A 19354-nucleotide genomic window follows, 5' to 3' on the forward strand; every position below is an offset into this window, starting at 1 on the left:
GCAAGACACTGGTTTGTTTCTGCCATCGAGGCTTTGCTTTCACTCCAGAAAGAGGTGACTTTCTTAGACATTGTTCTCCAAACACCACATTCAGCACCAGATGCTCCATGGTGGGGTTCACCCACACTAGACCTTGCACTTTGCTCTCTGAAGTGCAGAACTGCACAAGGAGTATTGGTGTAACTGCTTGGGATGTGTTGACTAATTGGGAGGGCTCATGCAGTGTTTGTTGCTGGGACATCAAACGTGATAATTTATACCTACCAGGCTTTTAAATTGGCCTGCATCCTTACCACAGGTTAACAGTGGTCCAGCCCAGATTCAGCCCCTGGGCGGGCATGGCTGTCCAAGTGCTGCTGGCTATAACAGACTGTTTGAATGACCTTGGCATGGTGTGCCCTAGCCTTACAGAGGGAAAGTTAAGATTTCATTCTGTACATTTGCCTCCACAGGGTGCCTATTAGCTCTGTGTTTTTAGATATATAACCCCACAGTTCATGATTGCAATGCCAGGTGAGTTTTTCTGACAGAAAAAAGTGTGTGTACACATGAGTAGGAGAAAATACAGCTCCGAGTATGTTCTCTGACAGGGTTTCTGTCCTGTTTACCCTCCCCACCATCACCCCCCCCCACCAAGAACCTTTAGTTCCTTTCTGACTTTCATGATGGTGCTAATGAGATCCCTGGGGGAATGTTCCCTTTAAAATGAAACGAATCTCTCTGAGCCCAAAGAGGCTGATGTCAGTCAGCAACAGAGCAGTGAACCCACACACAGCCACTTAAGGTTTCTCTCTCGGAAGCCTCCCTGCTCAGTGGCTTCTTTGTTGCTTTACTGCCTCAGCCAGGCAGATAAATGTCTTTGTGCATGTTTTCCACCCACTGATCTCTCCACCGAAAGAGCAGTTTGCTGTAGTGGTGTTGTTTGCTGACTGAGGAGGCCATTCTCCAGCGTGGGTGTGAGCAAGGAAGCACGGAGTGCCACAGGAAGGGATGTGTTCAAGATAACAGCAGATGGGCAAAGGAGAAAGAAAGAAAGAAAGGGTGGTTGGGGTCCCAAAGGTCAACATCACTGTGGTTACTCCAGTACAGCCACAGTGGTCATACTAGTTTTTGATACTTGATATCAAAATTTTGATATTTGATATCCAGTGTTTGCCAGCCCAGCTGCTGAGACCTCTCATCTGCTCCCTGTCCACACTGGCCAGATGTCAGAGTGGGTGTTCATGTTCCTGCATGTCACATTCCCTGCTGCAGTCCCACATGGGGCTGCTATTCCTGCCTTGCTGCCCCTGGCAGATTGGCACAACCACTGTGCTCTGCAGGTGTTTCCAGCAAAGGCAATGGAAATTTGGCTGCTGCCTTCAGTCAGAGCAGGAGGAGGCCCAGCTGGCTGCAAGTTACGGCCAAAGTCTTAGGACTTAGTGTAATCTCTCTTTGCAAATAGATTTATATTGGAACTTCCTGGGTTTAGTTTCCCATCCTTGAGTCACCATGGAACCAATACATTTGGCTTTGTGGTGGTCCTGCTCGGTGTGTTGCTTGCTTGCTTTTGTGGCAGAGGTGTTGTGCATGTGCTGGAGGGTACATAGAATGTTGGAGCAGACCTTCAGCTGCTCCCCCAGCATTACTCAAGTTAAGGGTGCCAGGGGGAAAAAAAAAGGAGTTGAGGATGCAGCATCATTTCTGTAGTAGCAAACAAACCCACAGGTGCTTGTGTATCAAAATCCAGATGAAAGCATCCTGCTGGCAAAAACTGTAGAGAATGGTAATATCAGCTAGTTTAGCCACATATACATCTGGAAAAGCAAACATGTTCCTGAGTGTGCTGTCAGTAATTACAGTAACATCACTGGCCCCTCTGCCAGCTCATACTGCTTAACCCCCATGGATCTGTCACAGCAGCAAGGGCATTGGTATTGACAGATGTTGGGAGATATTGCTAAGGATGTGCAGGGAAGAAGGAAGGTCTTCAGTGTGAATCAGATACTGTTGCTTTTAATTTTTGCCAGCATCTGTGCTGTTCCACACAGTTAAATTAGTTGCTGTGCAAAACCTCTTTAACTGCCATTTTAAGGGAAATAGACTCCCATGAAGAGAGAAATGGAGAAATCAGAGGTCTGCATCAGTTGCTGTATTTGGTTTGTTGATGAATTGGTCAGTGCTTTAGGTGCTCTAAAACCATCTGGTCTCCTATTCAGACTTTTTAAAAAAATTATTTTAAGGGGAAGAAAATGGCAAAAAATGTGCAATTTCCACAAAGAAAGCTTGCAGAAAAATAGGAAGTTCCTGCTCTTTCTCCTGCTGCTACTGATGTTTGAGACATCCCTACTGGGTTTTGATGGAAAAGAGGCTCAGAATGACAAAAGAGAGAAAAGGTGGCTTCTGAAAGAGTATGAAGAGAGATACTAGCAGAGGAGAGCGTCAAACTGCTCAATTTTAAGGACCAACGTAGGCAGAACAGGCTGGATGCAGCTGAAAATTTGGATTATGACTCATATCTACAAATCTTGTCTGGCATCTTGCAGAGGACATGGTAATCTCTGTGCTGCTGAAACATGCAGTCTTTTGAGAAGTTTGCACCCCTCAGAATCAGGAGTGCTGCAGTTCCTTCTGTATGCTGCTCACTTCCAGTGGATCATGGATATGTCTGTCCATGGCTTCCTCGAGGTAAAAAGACAGTCCTTTTGCATGGCAAGTACAAGATGTATGAAGCCCTCACAGAAATGTCCCATGTTCTGTCCATTTCCCCCCAGTTTGTGCAATAATCTGGGAGACTGAGTTTATTCCTGAGAGGTGAAGTGCTTTCCTCTCTCCCTGGCTTGCACTTGACTTAGTTTTGGCACTTCTGTGGTTTCAGCTCACCCTGTCTCCCCAACTTGTTGGCCTCCCTAGCACCCGTGGTTCTCACCTCTGCTGGCAAAACCAGCTGCTGTCACCTCTCTTCATCCCCCTATGTCTGAAGGCTGCTTTAGCAAAGGCATCTGGGACCTTACACTGCAGAACAAACCCAAGAGGTTTTTTTTCCTTCTGTTTGTTAAGCCTCACAGTCGAGGAGCAGCTCTCTGATCCTAACTTAGGACAGCACCTGAAAACCTACACCACCTTTCAGGGCTCTGGGTAGACAAGATCCCACAAGATCCTCAAGCAAAGTGTGAAAGGGAAGTAAAATATGGGGAATCAGTCCCATAGGAAAAGACAAGCAAGGCCAAAATTGATCCCCCATTGCCAAGTAGGAGGAACACAGGACATGGTGAGGACTTGATGTGGCCCAGGGGTTTCCCTGCTGCACAGCCCAGATCCAAATCCCACCCAAGGTGTGTTAGAGACATGTGAGCTTTGGGTTGGGTGCTCTGCACCTGAGCTGGACCAGCATCCCCAGTGTCTCAGAGGGCTGTGCTGCTGCAGGCACCGAGCCCTGCCCGTGCACACAGCCCCTGGATTGGGCTCAGCCTAGGACTAGTGTGTCAGGCTGAGAGTGCTGCCTCTATTCCCTTACATAAATGCCTGATCCAAGCTCTTCTGCCATCCCTGCCAAATGCTGCTGCTGTTAAGTCACTCCCTCGGCTGGGAGCTGCTCCTCTGCTCCTTACTCCGACAGCGTTTTTGTTTTCCCTCCCACACGGCTGCTGGTGGGAGGTGCTGATTCATGCCAGCGACCTACCCAGTCCTGGAGCCCAAAGGCAGCCAGGGAGAGCTGAGCTCCTGCCACAGGTGCTGAAGCAGGTCCTGAGCAGGCCCCAGTGAAGTGAATGGGGCCAGGGCTGTTTACCAGCAGGGGATTTTCCCCCAGGAGTTTAAGGTGTTTTGGTATGCCTGGATATATCAGGACATATGGTTGTTAAAACTGGTGTATGACAGGCACTGTACATCCTGTATAAATGTGGCCATTTCATTACTGAGCATTGGTGATTTTGTGTGGGGCATATGTTTTCCCACAACACAGGAGTTCATTTTAAAAATACCCTGTTCTGTAGGCTTTCCCTAATCACTATTTTCCCCCCACACATCAATTAGGCAATAACATATGCCAGCATTTCTTCCTTAAAAGTAAAATCTGGCACATAGCACACAGAGCATGAAATAATAAGATGTGATTAAAGCAGTATCTGGAGCTAACCAGAGCCAGAAAACTTGTGGCTGAAAGGTCAAACCTTTCTTAAAATTGCCTTTGCAATAGCCTGCCTGTTTGTTTGCAGGTGCTGGGACTTGGGAGGGAAAGTCTTGTAGTGAAAGAACAACCGTCATAGAAAATTTCACCTTCAGTTTAAACCAAACAAACTTTCACTTGCATTGGGAAGTGGTTCTTGTAATGGGAAATGTCAGTCAGCCTTAGGGCAGCTATTACTTTCCAGTGTTATCTGCATTGCTGTGAGAGATGAACCAGGAATGGTGTTAAAATCAGCACCTCCCAGCCAGAGAAGCAGGATGATTCTGTAATTAAGGATACTGAGGTGGGGATGCTGTGCCCTGCAACACATTTCCAATGTGACTTCCACCAGTTTTTTTTAAGTTGCCAGCAGCTTGTTTGGGGTATCTGAGAGCTTCAGAGAAGGAGTGAAAGGGCAGGGCATTTACACCCACACCTCTAACAGCAATTCCCCTCAAAACCCTGCAATTAGAGGTTCAGACAATAATAGAGATTTTGCATCTGTGGTCCAGGCCCCCGTATTTAAGAAGGGCTCAGCATATTCTGTGAGGCCAGCTTGTTTTTGATCTTGTTTTTGCATCTTCCCAGGTCTGACTGGTCACTGAGACAGGCTGAGCACCACATGATGAATGTGTGAGTGCAGACAAGTCCTGTGGCTGGGTTCTGTCTCTGGAAGTGTTAATTCTGCCTGTCTGGTGTTCAAGAAGAGACTGGTTGCACGTGAATTCCTAGGAAAAAGAAATTCTTCTGGGATGAGGAGACATTCTGCTATTTTGAGGGCTGGGGGAATCTTTCCAAAGGCAGCAGTGAATTAGGCTGAAAATGCAGTGGTGTGCTGGACAAGTGTCAGACTGATTCCTGTGCCACTTCCTCCTGTTCCCATTCCCTCGGGGTGCCTCTGCAGCTGATTTTTCCCAAAACTAGGGCATGATGCCCTGCAGGCTCAGTGTGCCTCACCTGAGTGCTGGCAAAGCCATCCACTGTGACTTGCTCTTTCTCATATCCAGGGTAGTCTCTTTCAAGGTCTCTCTTCCTGCTTTTCCTGTTTGGATCACCTTCCCACCATCAGGGTTACTAGACAAATTTACACAGATGGAGTATTTTCCTTTCCCAAGGCTGCTTTTAAGCTTAAGCATTTTAAGCTTTTTTGATAAGCACACAGCATTTCATACAAAGGGCCTAAAAGTCTTAAAATCGGGGTATGCAAAAGGAAAAAGGATATTCTAAGGGGAACAGATGCTAGCAAAATATCCTCCTGCATTTTGTAGGTTTTGCTCTCTCTTTCCTACCCTTTTTTTTGCAGTTAGGTTTTGTTCTTTTTGCCAGTGGTGATTCAAAAAAAAAGGTGATGGAAAATTTCTTGGACAATTCCTTTTGCTGTGTGAATACTGCTGTCATAAAATAGATCTCTCAGCACTGTGTTTTCAGTCTGCAATTATGTGCAAGGGCATAATTGGATTTTTTTTCCAGTACATACATTGTTCAGTAATAAAAAGTTTATTCTGAAGTCATCACCGTCTGTTGCAGAAAATCTATATGTTTTTATCTTGCAAAATGGAAATTTGCCTCTGAAATTTCCATGACACTATTAACCACAGAACAGTATTGTTCTTACCAAACAGAACCCTTGCTGAGAGTGAAACTGCTATAAATATTTAAAGAAATTAATTACTAAATAAGCCAGAGTAGTGCCCCAGTCTTTAAATATTAAATGGAACATACACAGTTGACAAAAAGCAGGCAGAAACACTGAATGGGGCAATTTAATGGCCTAAATGTCATTATTTACAATGCAAAGGCAATTTTAAAGTCTTTTTTTGCTTAATGACAAGCAGTACTCAAAATACAAGGGCTTAAATCCACATTTTGCTTCCTGAAAGAAATTTCTATCTTGTTTTGTATTCTACTACAGAGGCCCCAAAGTTCACCAGAGAGGTTAATTAACCAGTGTGAGTTTAAAAAGAGCAGGGAGTATTGGCAGGGGTTGTTTCATGAAGGGCTTTCTTTGGGGCAGCACCTGGGTGTGCAGCTCAGCCATGCCCAGCCTGCAGGGTGAGATGCTCCAGCCATCTCCAGCTGCTCTCTGGACATCAGCTTCCTGGGAACTCCAGTCCTGCAGTGATGCTAATCCTCCAAAGGCCAGCCCAGAGGGATGTGTTGGCAGCTTTTGGGCACTGTTCAGTGTCCAGGACTCCTGATCTGGTCAGGAGGGTGCTGGGGTGTTCTTACATCCCCCCTTGTAGAAGAGGAGGTGCCCAGGGTGGTGAAGGTTGCTTCTGTTGTCAGCCAGGCAATTTGGTGACAGCTGAGGCTGGAAGAAGGTTTAGTCATAATCAAATTTGTAAAGCCAGGAGTAATCATGTCAGGGCTGCTTGTGCCCCTGCTCAAGATCCAAAAGCTGCATTTTAGCTTGATGACCAGTTCATCTGGAGTGGTCAGTTTTGACTTGGAGTCCAGCAGATAATTTTCTGACAGACAATCAGGTGAGAAGTGGCAGCACAAAAAAAAATGAAGTCTTATGACTAAAAATGTCAGTGGTACCCACATTATTAGGCAAATTCCAGCTTTCTCTTCTAGGAGGAGATGTGCCTGTTGTTTCCCACAGGTGTAATTTTCCTATGGAGACATTTACCAGTGGAACTGCAGGAGCTAACTTGCATTTCCTGCCTTGGAGAAAGCAATGCCAGGGAGTTACTGCTAGGGAAGGACCTAGGAAGTGGCACTTCATGCTGTCTGCAGTATGGAAAAATTGCCCCTAGGCCCCAAAGTATGCTATTTATTTAGTTATTAAATTATTTAACTATTTATTATTTTAAACTTATATTTGTATTGCAGCATAACCAAGTTTTCTGCCATCTGAGCTAACTGAGAGAAGGATGACTGGGGAGGAAGAGAGGTGTGTGTGAGCAGCATATTGGAAAATGTTCTATGGAAAACCTGGGATGTTGGGGAAATGGTTTATACTTGGTCTTCCCTTTCTCACTTCTGATTTGGGTTTGGTAGTTTCTTTTATTTTGTTCTGTAACCTGTGGGTATATCCAGAAGCCCTGAGGATTTATCAGGTAGCCCAGGGCTTTTTCCAGAAGGCCACAGCAGGGTCCGTGCATGTATTTTTCATCTCACTTAACAGTTATGACATGCCTTGTAGGCTTATTTTAAACCTCTTTTCAGTTTGGCTGTGTAATATTTGGCCTCATTTCTGTGGAATAGATACATCACTGAAAAACAGGAGCTAGAAGGATCCTGCATGGAAAAGGAGAGGGTTACAAGTGAAGAAAATTTGCTTTTTTTTTTTTGTTAAAGAAGACTAGGAAAGACAATTCAAGAAGAGTTGGACCGAACTTTGAAAGTCCTCAAGCAAAAATATCCAGTAAATTCTTTGGATTTTTTGATGAAGAAATTATTTTGACACTAAAGACTAGAAGTCAGTTTCTAGCAGCTGTTTCTGCACTGCCTAAGAGCATGTGGCATGAATAAAACCCCACAGTGTGAGGTGCTATATAAATACAGAAAATTTAAAAAAAGATATTTGCCCATGCTGCAGAAATCACCTGTCTGTACCACACTGGGTCTCTCTGCTGCAGCTCAGTTTGCTGGGCACTGGTACCATGTGCTAAGGTCACAGGTGGCAACAGTCATGTTCCACTTTTGTGGAAAAATGACCCAAAAATGTATCAGCTGTGCAGCTCCATCATCCCTTATGTTGCCATGATCAGTGCATATGACAAGGTTTCTGAGAGGATTTTGGGTTCTGTTAGTGAAAATGGATAAATGGTGGCCTTTAGGTGCAGTTGTCTTTCTCCAGACTCATCCTCTTAGCACGTCCTGAATGAAAGAGATGAGTTTGTTCATGGAATGGGCTGCAATATTTTAATGCCATGAAGACTAATTGGCATCCAAGAATAAAGATAATCCCCACTAGCACATCTAATTAGAAGAGCAATCCTCATCCTGAGGATGCAGCTTCCTCTCAATTTAGAAGGAGCTCAGGCACAGAAATTTGCTTGTCATCCTTTGAAGTTCCAGCTTTAGCATGAGCCAAATGGGTAATTTTTTAAAGCGTTTGTATTTGAGAGAATCCCACAGGATAAATAGTGTTTATTCATAGAGCAATAGATTGTCACAACATTGTGAGGCGTGGATGTCACTGCAATCAGAGTACTGACACAGCTGAGAAAGGAGGTTGGGGTGTGCCACTCACAGCTGATCAAATGAAATGTGCCTTTGCCGGCAGTAATCCTGATTTAGTGCAGTCACAGCTCTCTCCTGATCTGCAGAGAAACTCACCCCAGCTGACACCTGGCTGTAAAAGTCCATGTGAAGTGACAGTGCTTTGAAAATAGAGGTTGACTTAATTAACTGTGGGCAAGATGCTTGGATGCTCTGGTTTTCCAGTGCTGCAGAAAAGTCTGTGGGATCCTGTTTTGGAATCTGACCCTGAAGACAGAGTTGGATATCCTCCAGCAAGTTCTGTCCCTACTCCTCTCAAGGACCTCCTGCAACACTTGAAAATCTTTGTAACCTTGAACCTGATGGAATCTGAAAGTGTGAAGTTGCTCCCATGTAGACCCTGATATAACTGATGGCAAAACATACTATTTATATGCCTGCAGAAGCAGAGAACGCATAAAAGGCAAATGTTTAATTTGAAATTCTTTCTCATGAGCAGCTGAAGAGGTTGGGGCCAGGCTGAATCCTCACACAGACAGGGGAGGACATGGGGGCCTTAGAGTCAGGGAAGCTTGTCAGTCTTTTGAAACAGGCTCTTGATTTCCCAAAGCCAAGGCTGGAGATTTCCAAAGAAGCATCTGCCTGTGGAGATGGGGTTGGCACAGGCAGTACAGGAACAGCATGCAGGAGGGGAGATGGGGAGATGTTGCAGATGGTTTGTTTTCCATGGTGGCCGGGTGGCTGGGTTCTATTATTTTGCAGCAATTGTAACTGAATGCAAGGTGAACAAGGTGTCTGGCTTTGCCTCCTGCTGTCTCCTCCAGGCTGTCTCTGAAACAGGCTTCAAATGGAGCTGGGATTCCTGCTTCCCTTAGGCACCGATGGAGCTGCTGGTGAGTTTGATTGGAGCGCTGTGCTTGTGTCCTGTTTTCTGTCTTTAAAGGCTGTGTGCTTGTAGCAGCCTGCCGTTGTTAATGTACAATAGAATGGCACACAGAATGATAACAGAGGGAGCTGCCAACTTGATGTAATAGATCCATTGTCCTCAGGGAACACTGGCAGTTAGAGGGCCATCTGCTTGGCTCTGAGGGCAAACGAAAAAGAAAACTGAAAATACACCTAAAATTGGAGATGGTCCTCTGAGGGTTAATGAAAACCAAAAGAAGTTCTGGTCTTAGCCTGACTCTGAAGGGAACCGGGTGGAACATTCAGACTTCCTCTTTGGAGACATCGTTTTCACTTGTCATTGAAGCTTTTTATTCCGCTAAAGACTAATTGGGACAGCGGGGGCTGTTAAAGGAAACTATGTAAAACTTGATCTCTGTTGGCTTCCTCTGGCTCCCCAGAGCATCATCTCAGTAAATAAGAGGTTTGCCTGTGGAGATGGATGCTGAGAGCAGTGATTTCCTCAGTAGAACTCTTGAGGTATTCCTCATTCGCTGCCCAGGTGACATAAGTATTGGGATTACTTCCCAGTCGTTCTCTGGGTCTGGGTGTACTGGACTGGTGGGGGGAAAGGAGGGAGCAATGAGGAGAGGGGAAGGGACAAAAACCTTGAAGGAAGAAAAGGCTGCAGCAGCACCTGGAGAGCTTTGATCGGAAAAGGATGTGGAAGCGCGGCGGTGATTCTTGTGGAGGGATAGGTTACGGCACCTCCTCCCGTAGGCAGACGCTCGGCATCCTCTGGCGGTGGGAAAGACCCAGGGATGGTACCGCATCCTCGGAGCTGGAGAAGGAGGCAGGGAAGCGCCGCTTTGCCCCTTTCCTGAGGCGCGGCGGGGCGGGGGATGCACGGCGGTCCTGGAAGCATTAGCGGGGGGCGGGAAGGGCGGCTGCGGTAGTTGCCAAGGCAGGGAAAGCGAGCTGGGCTCGCCCCGGCTGTGAGAAAGTTGCCCGGCTCTGGCGGGGCCGAGCGGGTCCTGGGGCGGCGGTACCGGCACCGGCACCGCCCCCGGGGGCTCGCGGTGACGCAGCTCCCGGCGGGGCCCCCGCCCGCTCCTCCGCCCCCGCTCCCCTTTTAAACCCAGCGCAGCCCAGCCCAGCCGAACCGAGCCCAGCCGAGCATGGGGCCGCGGGCGCTGCTCGCCCTCCTGGCGGCCACTGCCCTGGCAGGTGAGCGGGGCGGGGGCGCATCCTGCCGGGAGAGCGCTCGGAAAGGCGGGGAGCGGGCGGGGAGCGGCCCCGGCGGGCGATGCAGGGATGGAGGGATGGAGCGATGCAGGGGCGCGCTCCGGGAGGCTCGGTGGGTGCGGGACCCGCAGCCCCGCTCTCCCCTCGGGAACGGGCGGTGGGGCCGGGAGCGGGGATGGCGCTGGGCGAGGGCTCCCCGCCTGCTCCGCCTTTATTCTCATCCCAGCGCCGCATCTCTGCACAAAGACTTCTCGGTGCCGCTTTCTTACAAGAGTGCCGCTGGGTTTTTCCAGCCGGTGGTGATGGCAAAGTAGCGGCTCTGCAGGTTAAACTAACAGGAATTTTTTTTTTTTTTTTTTTTGCACGTGGCATTAAATACTAAAACCCCACTGTGAAATGAACCTTAAACATAATAGAATGAGGCGGTGGCTTGGCTCTATAGTGTTTTATGCATACTTGCAATCTTTGCTTGAAAGAGTCGGTATCGTTCTGGGTTGAGTATTTTGGCTTTGGGTCTGTTAGAAGTCTCCACGCTTCTGGGACTTGTACAGAGGCTGTGAGGAAGTTGACTGTCTTCAAGTGCCTTTATTGAAGTCAAAGAGGGAGAGTGGAATACGGGGAGGGGAGACCCTAACACAGAGAAACTCACCACACTTTTACCATAGATTCTATGGGGGTTTATTACCAAGTATTTTTTCCTGTTTATGACGTCAAACAGATCAGGTACTTCTTCACATCCTTTGTGGCTGTCGTGCTTTCAAATGTTGAATTGGTTAAACATTGACTTCAAGAACTTTCTAGTACTCCTGCAAATCAATATGCCTAAATTTCAGTGATCCTGCCTAGGAAGACACTGTGACATTTTGATGAGGAATGACACTGCACTGAGTCATCTGCACTGATGAAACAAAGCCATGCAGGGATTTCATCAGGGACCCACCCGAAGATCTGTTCTAATCTTGGAGATGCAAGCAAAAACTGTGTGAATTTGTCCTGCGTTTATCATTTTTCATTATATTCATCAGCTCTCAGCACTTAGGCAAAATCAAATAATCTGATTGTAACTGCCTGGCCAGACTTGGTTCAGGAGGGTAAGCAGAACCAGGGCTTAGCTTTACTTAGTGGGGCTGTGGTTTGTTTCTTGCTGTGTGTCCAGGGGCAAGGTTTCCATGCTGGCACAAGCTCTGGCTTTGCTCTCTCTGGAACCCCACAGTGGTCCCATCTGCTGTGTTCCTGCAAGCTCATGGGTGGGAGCCCTGCTGCCTGACCCTGCTGTCCCTGTCAGGGTGATGGCCTCACCCCTCCTGAGCACTCGTGGAGAGGGAGGCAGCCGTGTTGGCCAGCACCTGCAGGTGGCAGGTGGCCCCAAGGGAGCTCTTGCCAGCTGGTGTGGGCTGGCACTGCCAGCACCTGGGTAAAGTGGGGCACTGCTGGTTCCCCTCTGCCTTCCTGACTCAGTCCTGGCAGAGCAGCTGCCTCAGTGTGTTATTTCAGGCTCTGGCATGGATTGAAGGCTCATTCTGTTTCTCCAGGCAGGTTAATATGACATATGTCCAATACCATTTGGTTCTCCTGACGTTGTTATGATGCTCCCTCTTTGTTCATGCTGGCTTTCACTGTTACCAAGCTCTGTGAGCTTTTGAATTATACAGTAAAGGCAGGGGTACAACCTGACTTTGTCTTCCTGTGCCACTGAGAGCACTCAGGGGGTACCCTGAAGTAGGAAAAGTTGTCCAGGAGTTTGTCTGCTCTGTGCTTTATCCCATCACCTGGGTATCACTCACAGGAGATGTGCTGTGGCTGTGTCACTAAAAGGACAAAATCAGATGTTTGCTCTGGTGCCTGTCAGGTTTTCTCAGGGGCTGGAGGAGCCTCCCCAAAAAGAGGCACTGAAGGGGCTCATACTTGTGCTTTCATGTGAGGGGAGTCTGGGGGCAGCTCCTGCTGTAGCAGGAGCTACAATCCCCAGCACCTGTGGGATTGAGAGAATGTCTTTTTAAAAATAACACTCTTTTTGGTGGAAGGGCCTTTGTCTCCCATGTACATCCTACATGTCTCTATGTATATCCTGCTCCTCCATGCATGCAGCAGGGTGGGCTGCAGCAGCGTGGTTATTATTTGCAGGTTGGGTTAGTAAAGGAACTCAGAGCCTGCCTCAGTCAGCACTGAACGCCAGAGATGGGGGAGAGAGTTGGTTCTGTGCAGCATCCCCCCTCACACACCACCTGGCACTCTGGGGGAATGCTGGGGGAGGGATGCAGTGCTATTTTAGGGGAATCCCTTCTGTGCTCTCCTTGTGTGGGTTCCCTTCTCTGATGGCATTGTATATGCAGGGAAGGGATGGGGGCTGGAGAAGCACATCCCTACATATGTGTTTGGGGGAGAGTACAGAAATATCAGGAGTTATTATTGTGTGATGCTCAGCTATTATACTCTGAGTCAGTGCTCCAGGGGATGTCTGCTTCCTCTGCCAGCACAGAGAATAAAGGTTGTGTTGCTTTAAATAGTGTAAGGCTTCTTGCTCCTGTCTTCCTTGGGGCAGTGTTCATTCTCCTGATGTTGAGAGGTAAAACTGACCTCCTTTATCTACATGATGTTTATCCATTTCAGGAGGTCTCTCTCTGACCCGGCCAGAGAGAGCTCATGGTTGTTCTTAGGACTTCCTGACCTGTGTAAGGACTTCAGAGGTGCAACCCAAGCTGCCTGTGTGCCATGATTCTGCACCCTGTGGGAGGCCTCCAAAGCCTCCAACAGGCCCTGCTTCCACACACTCCTGTGTGACTGGCACAGGTGCTTAACCTCACTCCTGGAAATCTCCAGGTGGACGGGAATTGACACAGTTTATTAATAACACACAGCAGCCAAGCTCATTAACCAGCTGGAGACACTGTAGCAATGATGACAAAATAAGGCAGCACAGAGGTTTTATTGGCTATAGCTTCTTTCTAAAAGCAAATTCATTGGCCCAAGTACAGTAGAACTGCTGTAAGGAGGTGTGAGTTATCCCACATATCCTCAGGGCAGAGAGAGAGAGGGATGTGTTGTACTGCTTCCTTCCAGAGTAGTTTTCCACTGAGATTTGGGGGGGTTTTGCTTATTTCTTGGAATGATAATGGACCACTCAGTGAATGGGAATTTTTTCTGTCCCTTCTGGCTCTCTCCATCCTTCCAGGAGCTGCCTCCAAGTGAGATGGCATTTCTCCAGCAGGACTGGGACAGGAGCTGCTTTGAAGTCTTTAAGAATGGTCTGCTGTTGGTAGGGGGTTGCACCTAGAGCTTCTTCAAGGAGCCAGAAGATTCTTGGGGTGCAAACAGGCCTTGCTTGTTGGAACTGATTTATTTTTTTTTTTACCATCAAGCAGGTGCAACTACATAAGGACCATAAAGTTCCATTTTGGAATTTAAGCGTGGCTTTCTTTGGTGTTGCATTTTTTCGTGGGTGGAATTATTCTTGGTGTATATTATTATTTTAGTGCTACAGGTGTTACCATGCCTCTTCTCTTGTGTTATGCCTCAATTGTACATAGCTTTTCCATCCAAATAAGGAAAGATTTAATGTGAAATGTTCCTGGTTTACTTGACTACCAACCCAAAACTCAAGCTGTCTCATCAGACCAATTTGGCTGAGGACTCCTGTCAGTGATGCTTGTATTAATGAGTCTCTAATAATTGGTTTTTCTTCCAGGTGCCAGCACAGTTCCAGTGGAAAAAGATCGTACTGAAGAAATGGTGAGTAGCTACTTGTCAAATCAAAATATCAGTGATGTATTCTCCATTTCTTTGAACTCTCAGGGCAATGCTTAATTTTTTTTTCCTAAGGGTAAATTTTTAAAAGCTCATGGCTGGTATGGAACTCGGAGCACCTTTAACTGCCAGGAGATGCCTGCCTGCACCTCAGTGTGTTTGGTGGAAATGGGAGCTGGCTCCTGTGGTACTTGTGGAGCTCTGCATTGTACAGCTGCTTGAAAAGTGACCTGAAATATTGCACAGTCCATGTTATTGTACTGGCAGCTTTGGGGAAAGATGAAATACCTACAGTTACCAACTGTGTAACACACTTTCTGCTGTAGTTCTACCTCTCCTGCTTTGGAAAGAGATCTTATCCTGTGTGATTAAATAAAACAGACCCTTTAACCTGACACCAGACTCCCTGCACTGGTTGTTGCTGTGATAATTGCAGCAAACACTGCTAATAACCAGAAATAGTTAAAGACAAATGGCTCTATAAATGTTTCATTGTCTCCTCCCAGTCATCCCCACAGATTGTCAGCCTGAGGTTCTTTACCCCCAGCCAACAGGAGCACTTGTTCTCACCAACAACTTCAGCACTGGAAAATCATTTTATACAGAGGAGGTACTTTGGTAGTGCTTAGAATTAGAGCATATTGTGTGACTTTCCTAAATCAATCCATTTTCTCTGCTTCCAAACAATCCAGTTGAATGTTCAGTGCTAAAAACTAGGCAGGACTTAGATCAGAGACACGTGGAAAGGTATGGAGTGCATCCCTTACAGAGGACATAGAGGTGTTTTAGTTTTGTCAGTCCAAGTTGCCTTTGCAGTATCCTCATTTGGACAGATCCTACAGGGTAATCCTCATCCTTTGAATGTATGTTGTGTCTGCTTATTTTATGGAGCATGTTACCACATGTTGTTTGACTCTCCTTTGTACTGAGTAGGGTATTTAATATTTTAAAAGGTACAAAAGAAGCCCCTTACCTCTGCAAAGAAAAGGAGGTAAAAAGGCCTGTCTGTTCTCTTCCTGCTAGTACAGGAGTGAGGGTCCAAGCCCAAATGCACAGGATTACTCAAATCTCAATAGCAGCCTGAACTCTAATCTCAAACAGGCTTTTTCACCAGCTAGGTCAGAAGTAAAGTTTCCATTTTTCCATGAGGATTTTCTCTCCTGTTTTGTCTCTTCCAGGTAACCCGGTGCATAGTGGAGGTTCTGTCCAATGCTCTGTCTAAGCCAAATGCACCCCCCATTAATCCTGAATGCAAAGAAATCCTGAAGAAGAGTAAGTACAACATTATCTGAACTTAGGAAAGGAATTTGTGCATGGCTTCTCTCTGGTGTTAGAGTTGATGAACTGTTACCGTGAAACTGGTGCCTCCGAATTTCAGTGCCAGAATTCTGGTTTCCTACTGTTCAGCCTGTCTTGCTCAGGGAACAAACAGCTTGACCTGGGAATTACCAGGGATTCTTGGCTGATATTTGTGGCTCTCCCCTAGAACCACCTGGAGAGTCTCTGAGGACTTGACAAACTCTTTAGGTAGGATGAAGCATAACTGTTGCAAAGCATCAGGTTTCTTTGATTTTTTTTCCAATCAATTTTTTTTTTTTTTTAAATTAAATTTGCTAAAAAATCCCTGGTGTTTTTGGGTAACTTGGAACAGATGGTTGTCTTTTTATTGTGAATAAGTATCTGTGATGGCCAGGTCTGACATTCTATGAACTGAACACAGCTTCAGATCCCATTGATTTTTAGTGGGAATGAGAGCTAGCTTGATTCTAAACCTAAAATGTGATCACAAAAAAAAAAAAAAAAAAAAGCCAAAGAAGAAAAATTATTCTGGAAATTCCAGGGGAACTTGTAAAATGCCTAATTAAGTGGAGTTAATTAGTTAGTTAATCCTTTTCCAGGCAAGCATGTAAAATAGTAGCAAACTAATTATTTTAAAAGCAGAATTTAGAAATTGATTCTGTCCAGATTTCTTCGGTACTTTGGGAGGCCAGTCATCTCTTTGAAATAACACTTCAGTGGAGGGTTGGATTACTCCATGACGCTGCTTTTGTTATTGTAGGTGATAAAAATGACAGAGAGAGAAGTGAAAGCAAACAGCCTGAAGTGAGGCATCCCAAAGATCCAGCAGAGATGGAAAAGCATCCTTCTGGGAGTGTGGAGGAAGAACAAAGGCAGGCAGAAGAGGAATCTAAAAAGTATATGGAAGGAGGTGATGAGGAGAAACTTGCTCGTGAGGAAGGCAAAAGCAAGGAAGAGGAGGCTGGACACCACACACCTGCTCAGGATGAGACACTTCACACAGAAGAAAAAAAGCACTACCAGGAAATTGGGAGAGAGGAAGAGAGGAATTACCACAGTGAAGAGGAAAGCAAAGACAGCAAGTGCTGTGAGGATGTAGAGGCTGCTGTTCTCACCAAGAAGTCCCACTCTGAGGGCATGAGCATGGATGAGTTCCGTGGTGGGAATGATCAGAGCCCCAGGGGCCGCTGGCACCTGGAGGAGGGAATGCAGAGCCCTTACAAACAAATTCGGGAAGGTGAAGAGGGAGAGGAAGAAAGGAGTGAGAAATACCACCATGAGTCTCAGGAACGTGGCTTCTCCCACCAGCAGGAGCGTGAGGAATCTGAGGAGAGTGAAGAAAGAGAGGAGGGAAAGGAACCCTACAAACCCAAAGGTTCTCATGGGAAGCACAGAGCGGGTGACTCCTATGAAGAGAAGACAGGCCACGGCAGTGAGAGGGGGGAACCAGCTGGGGGGTCACGCCTGGGGGAGGCCAGTCCCTGGGAGCAGTGGAAGCACCGTCAGAAGCATCAGGGAGACTCTGAGGAGAAGGGTGGCTCTCCTGGGAGGCGTGGGCCTGAGGAGCTGCAGGAGGAGAGGCCTGCAGAGCAGGACAGTGAGGAGCACAGGGACAGCTGGCAGCAGAGCCAGGAGAGCAGGGGAGAGGAGAACAAGAGGCGTCACCACAGCGAGGAGAGCAGTGAGAAGTGGCGTGAGGAGAGAAGACACCACGATGGCTCACACCATTCTGAGGGGAGGATGTACCTTGCTGATGAAAATGAGGGAGAGCTGGACAGGTATCTCAGCAAGGAGAAGCAGCAGCGTGTGGGAGGGAGATCCCACGCACGGAACAAGGAGGAGGAAGGGTCACAGAAAGCCTATGCTCGAGAGCGCCAGGGGCAGGCCAGGAGGCACTACAGCACTGAGGACAGCCTGGAGGAGCAGGAGGTGGTGGAGAAGAAGCATCACAGCAGTGACCAGGTGGAAAATGAAGAGGAGGAAGGATTTGCAGAGAGAGAAGAGTACAGAGGCCATCTCCCTGCAGAGAAAGAGAAGAGAACTGCAGCATCCTACAGGCCTTTCTACCCGCTGCTGTGGTGGAAAAGCCAACACTTGGACAAAAGGGACGGTGCAGGGGAGCAGCTTCTGGAGGGCAGGGAGGAAGGCAGGCCTGCCCTGAGTGAGAAGAGCCTTTTCCCCGAGTACAATGACTATGAGTGGTGGTCAGAAAAGCAAATCCAGAGCGCTCTGAACCACAGGCACACCAAGAAGAGGAATCCTGGCAAAACGAACAGGTACGACGTGGAAAGGCAGTACAACAAGATGGATCAACTTGCACAACTTCTGAACTACAGGAAGAAGTCAGCTGAACTCCCAGAGCTGTACAGCTCTGGAGAAAACCTGAAGAAACGTCACGTAGCTGGGAATGACAGAAGGAGCCTCAGCCAGAGGCCCCTGACGGAAGAGGAGGTAAGTGCACAGCAGTTTCTCTGAAAAGCTGGGGGAAGCACACTTCCAAATCCATTCCCAAGGCATCTGGGAAACTGCATAGAAAAACACAACCAAGAGTACATTCTGAGAGTACGTCTTCAGTATCAGATCTTCAATAAAAATCTGCTTTCTTTGAACAGTGGAGCTTTGGGTTTGCTGAACTACTCCAGGGCACAGTTTGTGGGATAAAGACACAGCTCCTGTCTGCTGCATGGCAGGAAGGGAAAGATTTTATTCCTCTTTGGGCCCTGCCTCTCCCTTGAGGCCCTACAGACTGACGAAACAAAGGTACCATTGCAGCAGGAGCAGAGGGGGAACTGACAGGCACCACTTGGGCTGTTGGGTTGTTTAAAACACAGAGCTGAAAAGTGAGTTGGGTGTTTAGAGGGAAATCAGCTGCCTGTGCACTTCCCAGCTGGAATTGCAGAGCAGAAGCTGCATTGCACCTCTAAGTCCAATTCATATGTGTAGTTCACATGTAGTGATTCCTCCTTGTTGTTGTTGTTGTTGGACTTGCTGTTCTGCTTCAATATCCAGGAAAACTGAGCCTACACCTATCAGTTAGCTCCCATCAGCCAGATCCTCCTCGTGTGTGTCACTGTGTGTGTGCATTGCACAGAGCTGTGCTGGCAGCAGTGATTTGTAGGGATGTTAATTGGTATTAACAGGTCATCAGGGTAAAGAACTGGGTGCATAAAGCTTCTGCTCTCTGTGCCCTTGCTGCACTCTGTGCTTGCTGTGGGACCTCCCAGGGACCCTCACCTGAGCCCCAGGGACAGCACCTGCAGCTGTGACATGGCAGGAGGCCACCAATGGGTAAGGGTGCTTTGAATCTACAAAGATGAGGCTGTAATTAGGCCAGTTCTCAGAATTAATATTTTCATGCTCTCCCCAGCCTCAGTTCAGTCCAATCTCCCAAGAATGAGCTGCACTGCTAATAATGTGTAAAACACTGTGTTTTCACAGGAGAAGCAGCTGGAAAACTTGGCCACCATGGATCTGGAGCTGCAGAACATAGCAGAGAAGATCAACAGCCTCAGGAGAGGCTGAAGGTGTCTCTTCAATACCTGTGTTCTGTGGTAAATTCACTGCCCCTGGGTTGTTTGCCCTAAACCCAGGAAATTCTATTCACTGTCCACTCTCGTGTAGTGATTTACACAGCTCAAAGTGTCTTTAATTTGCTGTTATGCTCTTGAGACCTGAATGGCATGAGTTTTAGTAATATAGCCTTTCATGTGGGCAGGTATTTTTAATATGCTTTTGGAGATAGTTGTGTTAGTGTTCTTCAGGAATATATTTGTCTGAGTTTGCAATAATAAAAACCATTGATCTTGGACCAAACCTTCTCCTTGTTCATGTGGCTGATGGGGTGATCTCAGAATGAGCTGGATC

At 47.2% G+C, this 19354-nt stretch overlaps 1 protein-coding gene across 3 annotated transcripts; it reads left to right on the forward strand.

The window, feature by feature from the left end:
- The first annotated feature begins 17 nt into the window (after positions 1-17).
- On the forward strand, positions 18-19298 carry CHGB (chromogranin B). 3 transcript variants are annotated; one of them, XM_056488838.1, is made up of 5 exons: positions 18-54; positions 14133-14176; positions 15370-15463; positions 16251-17941; positions 18929-19298. In XM_056488838.1, exons 2-5 carry the CDS (start codon positions 14174-14176, stop codon positions 19010-19012), a joined length of 1872 nt encoding a protein of 623 aa, XP_056344813.1. In that variant the 5' UTR covers positions 18-54; positions 14133-14173; the 3' UTR covers positions 19013-19298. The 3 variants fall into 3 exon arrangements, with proteins under 3 accessions (XP_056344813.1, XP_056344811.1, XP_056344810.1); XM_056488836.1 differs by lacking the exon at positions 18-54 and adding an exon at positions 7143-9210; XM_056488835.1 differs by lacking the exon at positions 18-54 and adding an exon at positions 10143-10429.
- The last annotated feature ends 56 nt before the right edge of the window (positions 19299-19354 follow it).

This window comes from Oenanthe melanoleuca, chromosome 3 (assembly GCF_029582105.1).
Source record: "Oenanthe melanoleuca isolate GR-GAL-2019-014 chromosome 3, OMel1.0, whole genome shotgun sequence".
Classification (NCBI taxonomy): domain Eukaryota; kingdom Metazoa; phylum Chordata; class Aves; order Passeriformes; family Muscicapidae; genus Oenanthe; species Oenanthe melanoleuca.

Bases quoted from the DNA above. Each gene is read 5' to 3' on its own strand.
- CHGB (XM_056488835.1), top strand. From the start codon at position 10,381: ATGGGGCCGCGGGCGCTGCTCGCCCTCCTGGCGGCCACTGCCCTGGCA. The intron at 15,464-16,250 runs GTAAGTACAACA...TTGTTATTGTAG, and splicing joins CAAAGAAATCCTGAAGAAGA to GTGATAAAAATGACAGAGAG. The intron at 17,942-18,928 runs GTAAGTGCACAG...GTGTTTTCACAG, and splicing joins GGCCCCTGACGGAAGAGGAG to GAGAAGCAGCTGGAAAACTT.